Genomic DNA, 14,624 nt, shown 5'->3' with positions numbered 1-14,624 from the left:
AAGATTTGTACCGACGGTCAAGACGGTCATGAGCTTATCCTACTTATCCCAGGACTCTATTGACATTATACTCATAGTGAACATCATTTCATCACAAAAGAGGAAGGGTTCCCTTTTGAGTCTGCCACTGTTGCCTCTAGCTGGATAGCTTTCCTTGGCATTGCACATTTTGCCTCACAATCAACACCACCACCCTTGTAGTTTCCAGATCAAAGCAGTCCTGACTCCTCAGATTGACAGATACATGTTGTGAATGTAGGTGATGTATGTGTCTTAACCTGTCAGCACTTTCTACGCTTTGTAAGGTTTGTACATGTACATTTTTTACCTTTATGACATTTGGCAGACGCCCTTATATAGAGTGACCTACATTTATATCATTTATACAGCTGTGCCTTGTTCAGGGGCCAAGCAGTGGCCACTTGGCAGTGCTGAGGTTTGAAGTCACGACCTTCCGATGAGTAATCCAATATTTTTGGGGTTTTTTTGTTTTGTTTTTTTTCTTTTTTCTAAAAGAGGTTCAGACATGACTATAACTTTCTTTCCCTGCCTTGGGTTCTGTCAATTTTTTTTTTGTCTTTTGGTGATTGGGGCTAAATGTCTGACTCACATTTGTCACATTTGTCATCACTTGGATTTGCATGCTCATTTTCCTTCCCATCACAACTGCTGTAACTCTCTCTTTCTTATTAGATGATGTTTTTTTTTTTGACTCTTTACACCAGGTAGAGTGTTGCGAACTGTGTTTGCATGGGTCCTGAAGGTCCTGAGGCTAGGTTACAATTCCACTCATCTCAAAATGCCAACTCAGTCACATGGTTCTCTTTATCTTTGCTGCAACAGCTTAATATGTGTCTGTAGATTTTGAAATATTTGTACTTCTGTCAAAGTCTATTATTATATTTTGTCTTTCTAAAAGTTACTGTTTTATTATGTTTTTCACTGGGGTTCTTGATAAATGTCTAATATTACTACAGCCATAAACAAAGTATCATTACTAATACTTGCTGAAATATTATGTAATTGACAAAACATATCTAATACGATCCAAATCCAATCCAGCATTGGATAATTGTAGGTTTACAAGGTGTTCCTATTAAAGTGGTCAGTGAGTGTAAATCTAATCTATATGCTATATCTGTAAGTATATTCATTATGGCTAAATTTGTATTTATGCTCTGTGTGTGTGTGTGTGTGTGTGTTCAATACTGCCACAGTGCATGTGAAGGCTGGGACATGTGAAGTAATTGCGGCCCATCGCTGCTGTAATAAGAACAAGATTGAAGAGAGATCTCAGACTGTCAAATGCTCCTGCCTACCCGGGCAGGTCGCTGGGACGACCAGAGCCGCTCCATCCTGTGTCGATGGTAAGATCACTTCCTCTCTGTCTCCATCTCCCTCCATCTCTCTCCCTCTCGCTTTTCCTCGCTCTGTCATCCTGACCTTTTGAAAAAGGTCAGCCTATAAATGTGTTATACAAAACGTTTGCAAGAAAGTGTAGCAAACACCCTGTTCGCCCTCATGAATAGGTGCTGTTGTGAAGGAAGTGTTGATATTAGAAATGCCTCTTGCGAGCCGCAGGGCATTCTGCAACACTGAAGACGGGAAAAAAAGCACCTTCTATATTTGTTTTCTGAAACCAATGTGGAAATAATATTAGTGATGCTCCCCCCCCCCTCTCCTGTCCTCTCCCTTCCGCTGTGTGATTAATTTAATGCTCTGTCGGCAGTGTCTAATGCTGCACTCATTTTACAAAGACTAAGACCACTTTCTTTCTTTGACCGATTTCTTGCACTTGCCTCTCTCTATCTCTGTCTGGCTGATTCATTTAATACTGTGTCAACACTGGGCACTTGACGGCGCAATCGATTTTGATCTTGTTTTCTTTACCATAAAAGCATTGTCTGTGTGCTCTCTCTGCACCCTGCCTGAGAGGAAATGTCAAATAAACCCCTCTCCCCATCCTGCTTCTTCTCCTCCCTCTTTCCATCTCTCACTTCAGCTATCTCCCCGCTCTGCTTTCTCAGCACTACTTTCTACCAAAGCTGATGCTTTCTTGCTAAGGTTTATATGCACTTATTTCTGAATGGTTATTCAGCTCATTCTGTATGAGTAACATAATATATGGATAGTTTTATTAATCACAAAAATAATAACAGCAACACCAATAACTATTATTATTATTATTATTATTATTATTATTATTAGGATGTGGCTTAGTAGTTAGCACATTTGCCTCACACCTCCAGGGTTGGGGCCTCGATTCCCGCTTCCGCTGTGTGTGTGTGCAGTTTGCATGCTCTCGATGTGCTTTGGGGCTTTCCTCCAGGTACTCTGGGCTCCTCCCACAGTCTAAATACATGTGTTGTAGGTTGATTGGCATCTCTAAATTGTCCGTGGTGTATGAATGGGCATCTGAGTGTGTGTGACCATGTGTGCGATGAGTTTGCACCCTATCAGGGGTGTCCCCCACCTTGTCCCTTGAGTCCCCTGGGATAAGCTCCTGGGTAGGATAAGTGGTACAAAAATGGATGTATATTATTATTATTATTATTATTATTATTATTATTATTATTATTGTTTGTAATGTGAATTCATTTCTTTATCTTATTTGCATGCATGTAGCATCTATAGTAGCCCAGAAGTGGTGGTGTCAGATGCAGCCATGTCTGGATGGAGAGGAGTGTAAAGTTCTACCAGATCTCACAGGCTGGAGCTGCAGTACTGGCAACAAGGTTAAAACGACAAAGGTTAGTGGGTGCACGCTCACACACATTCACACACACACACAGAGACACACACACAAACATACAAATTCAAGTACACACTTCATGTGCAAAGACACTAAGCTTTAATCTTTAGCATGTGTGCTTGAGAAGTTTGTCCGCCTACAGCATTGCCCATCAATTTGTGCTATCATTACATTCCAAAATGTGTTGGTTTCAACATTAAAGATATGCAAGGAATAACACACAACAGACGGTGGTGTTACAAGGAAGTAATGCATGCCCGAGGGAAGTGACTGCATCACTGACGCGCAAGCGGATAGCCACTACCCCCCGATTTTTCACATAACAGCGCGGTCTGGAGTGTGTTATTCTGCTTATACAGTACCACAGTGATTACAATTATGCCAATGGCAATGGTTAAAATGTTTATTTTATTAATGTATGAAACGTCATGCATTTTAACAGTTGAATATTTTATAGTTCAATTTAATATTGTTGAACATCCAACAGACAAGTTACTTTCTGTTTTCACCTAGGTTGTAGTTGCGATAAACAGTGCATGAATATTTCCTTATCATTCATGTTACAGCCAGAACTATCTGTGCAGTTATATGAAAATAATATGCACCTTCTGACCAATCAGATTCAAGCACTCGACCCTGCTGTGGTATAAAAATACTTATTACAGTACATGAATATTATTTTAATTATTAGTAACAGAAACAATAATATGAATTAATTCTACATACTGTATGTCAAATCACACTTATGTCAGCATCGTATGTTTCAATTCTAATTAAGGAATGCATCCACCCTGTCAGGTCAACTCAGTCAGCAAACTACATTTCCCAAAACACACTTCATGTGCAAACACACTAAGCTTTAATCTGGAGCATGTGTGCTTTAGAAGTGTGTCCACCTACAGCACTGGCCATCAATTTGTGCTGCCGGTTCATTAGATAGTGCATAATTATAGTAATTCTTCTCTTACAGAGGCAAACCGTACTCTATGTTAAACAGTAACACACACACTGAATTTTCAGTTCTCTCTCTGTTTAAAGGCATAGCAGCTTCCCGTTTGAGTATTACCAAAGAAATTACAGTGTACGAAATATTAAACATACTGTAGATACAAACCAATTATTCATTTGCAACAAAACAGACATTAATATGTACAATAACAATAAACATCATGCTGTATTATCGCAAAATTGGTCATATAAAGACTGATTGAAACAAGGACCCCTGCATACATACAGTGCCTCCGGAAAGTATTCACAGCGCTTCACTTTTTCCCACATTTTGTTATGTAACAGTCTTATTCCAAAATGGATTAAATTCATTATTTTCCTCAAAATTCTACAAACAATAACCCATAATGACAACGTGAAAGAAGTTTGTTTGAAATCTTTGCAAATTTATTAACATTTTCAAACAAACTTCTTTCACGTTGTCATTATGGGGTATTGTTTGTAGAATTTTGAGGAAAATAATGAATTTAATCCATTTTGGAATAAGGCTGTAACATGTGGAAAATGTAAAATGTGGAAAAGTGAAGCGCTGTGAATACTTTCTGGATGCACTTTAAACGCTTACACAAATATAGAGTATACAGTCATGTGAGCAAATAAGTGCGCCCCATGGAAATTGTTGGCTTGTTTGAAATATTTGAACAAGAAAACATTTGATCATCTTTGAAACAGCACTTTTTAATTAAGTTGATATACTTAAACCAAACCACAAGGACATTAGCTTTTTCAATCATTTAATCAACATGTGATATTCTTCTGTGGAAAAAGTAGGTACACTCTTACTAGCCTCACAAGCTAGTATTGCCCCCCTTTAGCAGAAATAACTTCTTGTAGGCGTTTTATGCATAATTGTCCACCAGGCTTGCTGGAATTTTTGACCACTCTTCCATGCAATATTCTTTCAGTTGCACGATGTACTGCCCATTTCAAATCTCTCCACAACATTTCAATGGGATTCAAATCCAGCTTTGTCTAGGCCATTGAATAACCCTCCATTTCTTCTTTTTGTGCCATTCCTTGGTGGATTTGCTAGTGTGCTTAGGATTATTAGCCTGTTGAAAGTTCCACTTTTGGTTCAACTTCAACTTTCAGACAGATGGCCTCACATTATTTCCAAGCACTCTTTGATATAATGCATAATTCATAGTTGAATCAATGAATGCAAGCTGTCCAGTCCAGGCAGTGAACAACCCCAAACCATAACATTTCCACCACTGTGCTTCACAGTTAGTATGAGGTGCTATTCCTGAAAAGCTGTCTTGGGTGTGTGCCAAACTGTTACTGTGGCCAAACAACTCTATCTTTGATTCGTTTGTCCAGAGCACATTATTCCAAAAGGCCTGGTCTGTGCCTGTATGTTCACTGACAAACTGTAGTCTCCCAAAGACTGGTATGCCTCCCATGCAGGTCAAATTTGTACAATCTTTTTCTGATTGTAGAAGCATACACTTCGACACCAACAGTTGCAAGACTTACAAGCAGATTCTGTGATTAAATTCTGGGGTTCTTGGAGACTTCTTTTTGCATCAGATGGTCTGCTCTTGGGCTAAATTTGCTGGGACAGACAGTCCTGGACAAATTGGCAAATTGTAAATATGTAATAAAAAAAAAATCATGTGGTGTACTTATTTTTTCACATGGCTGTAAATATACAGACTACTTTGAGTGTGAACTATCATTCAGGCTATAATAACACATGAATTTTTCAACAACACTCAACTCTTCAAAGGAAATTTATAATTTCTCATCCTCAGGCACCTGGGGGTTAAATCTGATTGATTTCTAAATGGATTAAGCAAGATTTTCCTTTACAGCGAAGTAGCAAGTGCACCAAGTCTTATCCTCTTCAATCTTCTAGTGACTGCATGATTTTCTTTAGCTCAATTTCTTACATTTCAATCAGTTTGTTATTTTAGAGGTCTCCCTGCCTTCTTATCTCATTTTTTTTATCCCCATACTTGCTGATTATCCTGATCCTATCATGGATCTGTAACTTCCTCTATTGGAAGCATAGGCAATGTGGGAAAAGGATATTTCCTATTCCCATTTCCTATTCCTATACCTCCTGCTTTGTGACCTGCATCCTCTCCTCCTCCGTGTGCTCAGGGCAGACTAGAGGAATCAGCTGTGGCAGGATTTGAAGAGTGTTGGATGTGACATTAAATACAGTGCAGGCTAGAATCAAAGAGGACACCATGCAAAAGAAAAGGCGACAGGAGAAAACAAGTGCGAAAACAAAAACACAACAAGCCCGGTTTGCCAAAGTAGTCATGAGCTGGACATCAGATCAGACAGGCAGAACCACTGCATACTAGCACATAAACCTCAAAACCCATCCAGACAGCTTCTGACCCACGGTACTCTGCTGTGGTTGGGTGATCTGTCCGTCAAATGTTACAAGCTACACGATTGGTTAGTGGATTTTATACCACAGCGCTGTCGAATGCTTGATTCTGATTCATCAGGAGGTATTGATTAATTTTCTATAACAGAATGGCGAAACCCAATAGTTCTTCTTTCTTGGTAACAAGCTACAAGCTACATTATTTTGTATTATTTACCTGTTAGAGTAGAAAACATAGAGGCTGGTGAGGTTTATAGCTATTTCTATCGAAGTTATGACAGGAACTAAATTGTTCTATGAACGTTCAATTACTATATGGAATATGGAATACAGTCAATGTCCATTTTATTAGGAACACCTGTACACCTGCCCATTTATGCAGTTATCCAATCAGTCAGTCATGTGGCAGCAGCACAATGCATAAAATTATGCTGATACAGGTCAAGAGCTTCACTTAATGTTCATATCGAACATCAGAATGAAGAAAAAAAAATAGCTCTATGACTTTCACCATGGCATGGTTGTTGCCACAAGATGGGCTGGTTTGAGTACTTAAGAAACTGCTGATCTCCTGGGATTTTCACAGACAACAGTCTCCAGAGTTTGCAGAAAATGGTGCAAAAACCAAAAAAAAACATCATGTGGAGGGTCTGCACGCTGAAACACCTTGTTGATGAGAGAGATCAGAGGAGAATGACCAGACTAGTTTGAACTGACAGGAAGTCTATAACAACTCAAGTAAGCACTCTTTATAACCGTGGTGAGTAGAAAAGCATCTCAGCATGTCATATCAAACCTAGAGGTGGGTGGGCTACAGCAGCAGGAGACCACATTGGGTTCCAGTTATGTCAGCCAAGAACAGGAATCTGAGGCTATCATGGGCATAGACTCACCCAAACTGGACAGTTGAAGATTAGGGGGAAAAAAATCATCTGGTCTATTTCCAGTCTTGAACTCTCCAGTTTGGGTGAGTCTGTGCCCATGATAGCCTCAGATTTCTGTTCTTGGCTGACAGAACCGGAACCCAATGTGATCATCTGCTGCTGTAGCAAATATGCAGGGGTACAGGTGTTCCTAATAAAGTGGATGGTGAGTTTATATTGTGGATTAGGTTTGTCCAAACCAGCTTAGAACATTTCATTATCAAGAATTAAGCATTTTCAGAAGAACAAAAAAAAGTGTACAGTATATATCTTGACTTACTTACTTAGCATATATTGTAGTTCTTTAAAGCATAGCAGGTGTGACATGGACTAATGAGTTTTGATGACTTTGTACACCTGAGTAATAACTGCTGAAGCCAGCTCCATAGTCTTGAGTAGGTTATTAGCAAACAGCTTGCTATCTAAGGAAATGTTCAGCACCAAATTACAGAAAATGCATGAGACCTAGATTGCTGTAGATAAATCAATCAACAAACCTAATCAAATTCCTTTACATTACACTGTTGTTTTGATGGACTGAAACACATCCAAATAGTATCGGCATGTCACTATCCTTGATGTCATTTCTGAAATCTGATTAGCACTACAGATGAGCAAACCGTTGCTTTTAATGATGAATTGTATTTTGTATGTCACAGAACACAGAGCATGATGAAAGCTGGACTGTATGCTCAATCAATCATATTGATCAATAATATTGAGCAGGCTCTTATGGGCCCAATACAGACAGGCTGTTCATTATAACAGACAGCACGGAGAAGGAGAAGGAAAGGGCCAAGGGCAGAGAGAGAAAGAATGAGAACAGGAGAGATATTTCAGTGCTCTTGTAGAGAATACATTCAAAGGTGAGGCCAGAGATAGGAGTAATGCAGTGGCTCAAATCAAATAAATCCTGAGAGACAAAGATTAGCTGATGTCCACACAATACAACTCTCTCTCACTATCTGTCTCTCTGTCTCTCTGTTCCTGAAGCTGATGGATGGAAGAGAATGAGACACAGGCAGTATAACATCCAATTTACCCTTCTGACCTTTAACCTTCTGGCCTGATCTCTTTTAAGATAAACATTAGGACACATTTAAATTTCTTCATATACAGAGTAAAATAAGAAGATATCCAGCTACATAGAAATTTGTCTACATAGCTATAGGCTATATAACAATAAAATTGCTTAGAAACTCAACTCAAAATGTGAATAAGAGAAAGAAACAACTATTAACAGCTATTAATATTCTTTGCTTATCTTTTCAGTAGTTTGACAATCATATCAGCATAGCTTGTCTAATGTCCTCAACATGTAGATGTTTTTAGAGAGGCAGCAGCACTACTGAAACAGAAGGAGACTGAGATGGCTGAAGGAACAGATGGATGTGATCAAGAGGAACATTTAAGCTTTATTTGAAATGTAATACTGTTTGGAGATGGGGTGGACTTTGGGTACTTCCCCATTTGCAGAAATCTTCTTCTCCTAGTAGAGTATATGGTGAAAGGTTTGTGAACACCTCACCATAACACTCATACTGTATGTGATTCAAGATTTAGTCCATGCTTTGCTGTTATAATAACCTCCACTAGGCTTTCCACTAGATTCTGGAGCATGGCTATGCGGACTTGTCCATTCTGTAGCAAAAGCATTACGAGGCCAGGCAGGTCTGCCTTCCAGTTGATCCCAAAAGTGATCATTGGGGTTGAGGTCAAGGCTATGTGCAGGCCACTCAAGTTCTTCTGCTCCAATCTTGTCAAACCATGTCTTCAAGGACCTTGCTTTGTGCACAGGGGCATTGTCATTCTGGAACATGTTTGAACCCCTTAGTTCCAGTGAAAGGACTACATACAAAGACACCTTATGCAATTGTGTTTTCCCAACTTTGTGGCAACAGTTTGGGGAAGAACCACATATTGGTTTCATGGCCAGGTATCTACAAAGTTTTGGCCATATATTGTATACCCTCATTTGTGAGAATAAACAATCTTGTGATTGAAGATAATATGCTAACATGACATTGAAATTCTGTCACCAAGTTTAAACAGGCCATGATTATATAAGAGAGAGGAGATAGCATAAGTTCAATAACTTTGCTTAAGGGTTGCACTTGGAGCTCAGAACTGGCCTGCTGTGATGAAGGGAAAACCCTAAACCAGTTAATTGAACTAGCCATTGGCATTGAGAACCTCCTTCGAGTCTGAAAACCCCTCAACGTGGAAGTATCCAGCACAGTTGCATCCACATGAGTGAACAAGAATCCATGCAATTCGGATACACTCATCTTTCTGCTGAAAGAAATAGTCACATCAGACAACACCTCTGCCTGTATTGTGGTCAAGCAGGACATCTAAGATACTCCTGCCTGGTTTGCCCTCAACAATGAACCGCCATGGTGAGTGCATGCAGTTCATTACTCCGCTCTGCCTCGTGTCTGAACTTACCTGTTATATTAAAATTCTCTGGGAAACCGATAAATACCACAGCCATGCTTGACTCTGGGGCCACGGGTAACTTTATTGATGAGGGATTCGCCATGGCCCACGACATACCTCTAAAATCCTGTAACTCTCTTTTGGCAGTGGCAGCACTAGATGGACGCCCATAGGGGTTCACTACAGTGGCCACAACCCACTACGTTAAAGGAGCTGTAACGTTTCCTAGGATTTGCCAACTTCTACAGACATTTTTATCAGAGGTTTCAGTACCGTAGCTGCACCTCTGACGTCCATGCTGAAGAAAGGTGGCTCTCGGCTCGTCTGTTCCCCGACAGCCATCCAAGCCTTCAAGGACTTCAAAGCTTGCTTTACCACTGCACCCATCCTCCACCATCCTGACCCAGACAAGCCATTTGTTGTTGAAGTGGACACTTCCAATACGGGCATCAGAGCCATACTCTCCCAGCGTCATGGCACTCCTCTCAAGCTCTTCCCCTGCACCTACTTCTCCCACAAACCCTGCGCCACTGAACAGAACTATGACATCGGGAATAGAGAATTACTAGCTATGAAAGCCATATTTGAGGAGTGGCGCCACTTGCTGGAGGGAGCTAAACACCCATTCTTAGTGCTCACGGACCACCAAAACCTAGAGTATCTTTGCACCGCAAAAAGAGCCAGGCAGGCTAGGTGGGCTCTGTTCTGCACCCACTTTCACTTCACTGTCACTTACCACCCTTGGTCAAAGAACACCAATTCCAATGGTCTCTTCTGCCAACACGAACATTCCCAACAAGCTCAGACCGAGGAACCCATCATATCTCCCACAATAATCGTTGTGCCTATATAATGGGACATCATGACAGAAATAACCCACGCTCAATCTCATGACCCACCCTAACCCTCCTAACAGCACTTATGTCCCACTCATGGCCCACCATGCAGGCAGGCACTATCTCATATGTGCAGAACTGTCCCATCTGTAACATCAATAAATCATGTAAACAACTCCCGGCCGGGTTACTACACCCGCCACCCATACCTCAGCACCCTTGGTCCCAAGGTTTGCCTGTGATTGACCTGTGCCGTTATGTCTGTTTATATTGTTTCATATAGTAAAGCTGCAAATGGATCCTCACTCCACTGACCCTTCATTAAAGTCACTTTTGTCAGAGGTAGACACGTGGGATTTCAACATCTAAATATTGATTTGCATTTTCAGATTTTCAGAAATTTTTTAACAGTAGTAAATATAGTACTACCATAACACCCAAATTTTGCACAGCACTAGTTAGTTGAGTGATTTGTTACTGCTAGTAACCTTTTAAACTATGTATATAGAAAAACTATTGTTTGTTGCAGATGCAAGAGGGATGTCAGTATTAATTTACATAATCTCAGATATTTATTTAGTCAAATCCATCCAAATATGTGAAATGATCTAGGCTTTGCTCATCTATAACACCGGATAAGTCAACTAGTCCGTATTTTTTCAGTATCTGAATATCAGTTTGCTTTGTCACATACTCAGTGATTTATTTACCAGTAGCCAAAATTCTCCAAATCTAACATAACATGCCAAAATATTTTCTTAATTACATTATCTTAGTTACTGTATAGTTAGTGAAGTTAAAACACGGGGTCTGTAGTTCAACATCATTCTGTAATAATTGGCATGTCTATGACAATTTCATGGCATCAGAAACTCAGAGACACTGTGCTTTAAAGTTTTTTAAGTCAAGAGGTAAATAGTAAACATGAAAACTCATAAACTAAAACATAATCCTGTGTATTTGGCATTAGTTAAAAATAATAATAATAATAAATATTTTATATATATATATATATATATGTATGTGTGTGTGTGTGTGTGTGTGTGTGTGTGTGTGTGTGTGTGTGTTTGAGGCATTGATTACACAGTGGAGTGGAAACGCACCATGCCTTCTCATTAACAATGTACTCAAATATCACAACCTCACACCCAGCACCCTGCTAGTGTGAGCACTGGGCATCATGCCATTACACCCTCCTCTTATGTCTGCCACCTTTTCTCATGCCAGCAGCCTGGGCAAAATGCCATATTCTAAGTGAATGAATCTGCTGAGTGCCAACTGCATCAGATGCTACCATGACAGAGGGGCGGGCACAAGCAGACCCGAGCACAAGTGCTGCTACCACAGGGATCATAAGTGTTTAGATAAAGGGGAGGGGGAGGGGGGGTCCACTAGCAGCCTTGAGCTTCCTGCTTACTTTTAATCTGCTGGCATTAATTCTTTTGGTCACTGATATTCAATAATGTGCTGCTTGAGTTCTCAGTGTAGGTTTTTGTTGGCATTAGGCATTTTTCAAGCTAATAAAACTGTCATTATGTAATTATCTTAAAAACCCTGTCAACTTAGTTTCACAGTTAGCTGCTAATTATTAGCTGTCAAATGTAGCTTACGGGTGGTATGGTGGTGCAGCAGTTAGTGTTGCAGTCTCATAACTCCAGGGTCCACAGTTTGATCCTGAGCTCAGGTTACTGATTTGAGTTTTGCATATTTCCCATGATCATATGGGTTTCCTCCAGATTTTTTTTTTTGTTTCCTCCTATTTCCAAACACCTATTGACTGACTATTCTAAAGTGCTCCTAGGTGAGAATGAATGTGTGTGACTCGTCTCATCCAGGGTGTATTTCCACCACTTCCACAGTGTTCCCGGGCAAGGCTCTAGATCCACCATGACCCTAACTAGTATAAAATACTTACTGAGGGTGAGTGAATGAATGAATGAATGAATGAATGTCTTTTTTCTGGGGGGCTAGGTGGCTTAGTGGTTAGCATGTTTGCCTCACACATCCAGGGTTGGGGGCTTGAATCCTGCATCCACCCTGTGTGCAAGAAGCTTGCATGTGCAATACTGTACATCAGGGTTTTCCTCCAGGTAATCTGGTTTCCTCCCCAAGTCCAAAGACATACGTTGTAAGCCAACTGGCATTTCCATATTGTCTGTAGTGTGTGAATGTGTGTGTGATTGTGCCCTACAATGGGTTAGCACCCTGTACAGGCTCCACCGTGACCCTGTGTGGGATAAGCGGTACGGAAGATGGATGGATGGATATGGTTTTTCTTTCAGTTAAGAGATTCCTAAACGCCATTTCCCCCCATTTTCTCCTAGCTGGTTTAAGTGTAGAATGGACAGTGTAACTCTTCTTAAACCAAAACTGGTCATCTCTGTGTTGCTGAAAAATACCAACATCACGGTTTGAGTCAAATATTCTGCTTTGTTTTGCTTTTGAACCTTTTTTTGCACTATGGGCTTATGTTGCTGGTAAGACACCACTACCATTCATTAAACAATCTGACATACCAAACAAGTTCTGATCAGTAGGCTAGATAATGAATTTAGGATTTGTCAACCCCCTAAATCTATGTGACAAAAGGACATTTTGAGACCATGTGACCGCGGCTCTAAATGCATGTGTTGGTGGATTGTGCTTTATGTACTTGAATAGAGTGGAAGCTCAGGCATGACTTAAATGAGTTAAACTCCTACATCTGTGAACCATGTATTTCCTTTTCCAGGTAACTCGGTAGTGCCATGCTCCAGCCAGAGGAATTGGAAGTAGATGAATTGGAAATGGAAGGACTTGCAGATACAACTTCACCGATGCTAAAATAATACGGGAACCGAAGCAACAAGGTCTCGTGTTCCACTCCATTCATACCAATGAAGACCATCACACTACTCAGCTCTCCTCCATCCTCCATACTTGTAACCCGTTGTCCTGAGCATTTGCTGGAAATCTCGTCAGCACAAATAAAGGGATAAAAGACTGTCTGCTCGCTGGAATTTCGCCATGCTTCTGGATTATATCTTATGGTAGAACGCTAATCGCAGAGACAACACACTGCTAACGTCGGAACTGTTTTATTTGTCCAGTTTCTTCTTTCTCCAGCTGCTTAGACGTTCTGTTGTGTTATGGTTTTCTTTCTTCTGTCTGTCGATGCTTCCTGTAACCTCACATTTTGACCCTGAAATGAAAAGTGACATTTTTGTTTTCCCTTCCCAAAAACCTTGTTTCTGTCTCAGCATCTTAACTTCAGAAACTAGAGCTGCAGTTCTGGACTTACTGACCATCTGTAGATTATTTTGTTCCTTTTATAATAAAGAAATAATAAGTACAATTTTTGACGCAAAAGACAAATGAAACAGTAGATGTTATGGTATAATTCTGTAAAAGTGTAAAAGATTACAAGTATCAGATTCTTAGATCCAGAAGAAATTAAAGAAAAAAAAAGATTCCTCTAACAGTTTTAATATTGATGTTTTTAACCAGCCTGGTAACTGCTATTGAGTACATGTGTCAGTATTATCTAAAATAAATAAAGCTATTTCAAAGGAACCCAAGTGTATGTGTTCAAAATTGAATCAAGTGTGATTGACATTTGTTTAGTGTTGTCTGTCTGCATTTACAGAATGTGGATTAAGCTTAAAATAATCTTTTTCATCTTTTAAATACAGCAACAATAACAATAAAAAAAAGAATATCAATTATAGAGAAAACACTCTACCCAAAGCATTAACACAACTCTCTGTTTTATCCCCTGATTTGAACTGTCGCTGTAATCATAAAGTCTATATTATTCATTCTGAACATCCATTCAACACTCTTAGTACTGTTTGACTTGATAGTATACAATTGTGGAAGTATATTGATTTATAATCCCACTATCCTGGCTTCAGGCTCCCTGCAACCCTGTGTATGATGAGAGGTACAAAAAATGGATGGATGGATGATACAGGAAACATGGATAATACTATTATTATTAGACTTGTCAGTGAGTGCTTTGAGCTTGCGAAGAATCCTTAGATCAGTGATCACCAATCCTTTTCCGGAAGATCTACCTTCCTACAGAATTGAATTCTAGTCCTGATCCGACACATCTGCTCCAGATAATCAGTCTACTTGATTAGCCAGATCGGCTCCATTGGATTAGAACTAAAAACTGAAAGAAGAAGTTATTTCGAGACAGGATTGGTGGTCAATGCCTTTGAGTGGTTAGAGTCGGCACATTAATAGATTATATAAAATGCACTGAATATAAAATTCAGATGCGCAGCAAACCAAAAGGCAGAGTGGAATTAAATGGGTTTAGGATGTGAGTGAGAGTC

The 14,624-nt window shown here is 39.9% G+C and overlaps 1 protein-coding gene across 1 annotated transcript in view; it reads left to right on the top strand.

Annotated features, from left to right (window-relative positions):
• tafa3b (TAFA chemokine like family member 3b) overlaps positions 1-13,507 on the top strand; it is a 56,157-nt gene extending 42,650 nt beyond the window's left edge. Inside the window, exons 2-4 of the mRNA XM_053625349.1 lie at positions 1,218-1,367; positions 2,626-2,750; positions 13,034-13,507. Coding sequence (XP_053481324.1) covers positions 1,218-1,367; positions 2,626-2,750; positions 13,034-13,045 — 287 coding nt within the window. The 3' untranslated portion in view covers positions 13,046-13,507. The remainder of the gene's footprint in view (positions 1-1,217; positions 1,368-2,625; positions 2,751-13,033) is intronic.
• The last annotated feature ends 1,117 nt before the right edge of the window (positions 13,508-14,624 follow it).

The sequence above is a fragment of the Ictalurus furcatus genome, chromosome 5, assembly GCF_023375685.1.
Source record: "Ictalurus furcatus strain D&B chromosome 5, Billie_1.0, whole genome shotgun sequence".
Taxonomy (NCBI): Eukaryota; Metazoa; Chordata; class Actinopteri; order Siluriformes; family Ictaluridae; genus Ictalurus; species Ictalurus furcatus.
Note: the sequence above shows the minus strand (reverse complement) of the source record. Positions and strands in the feature narration are given on the sequence as shown.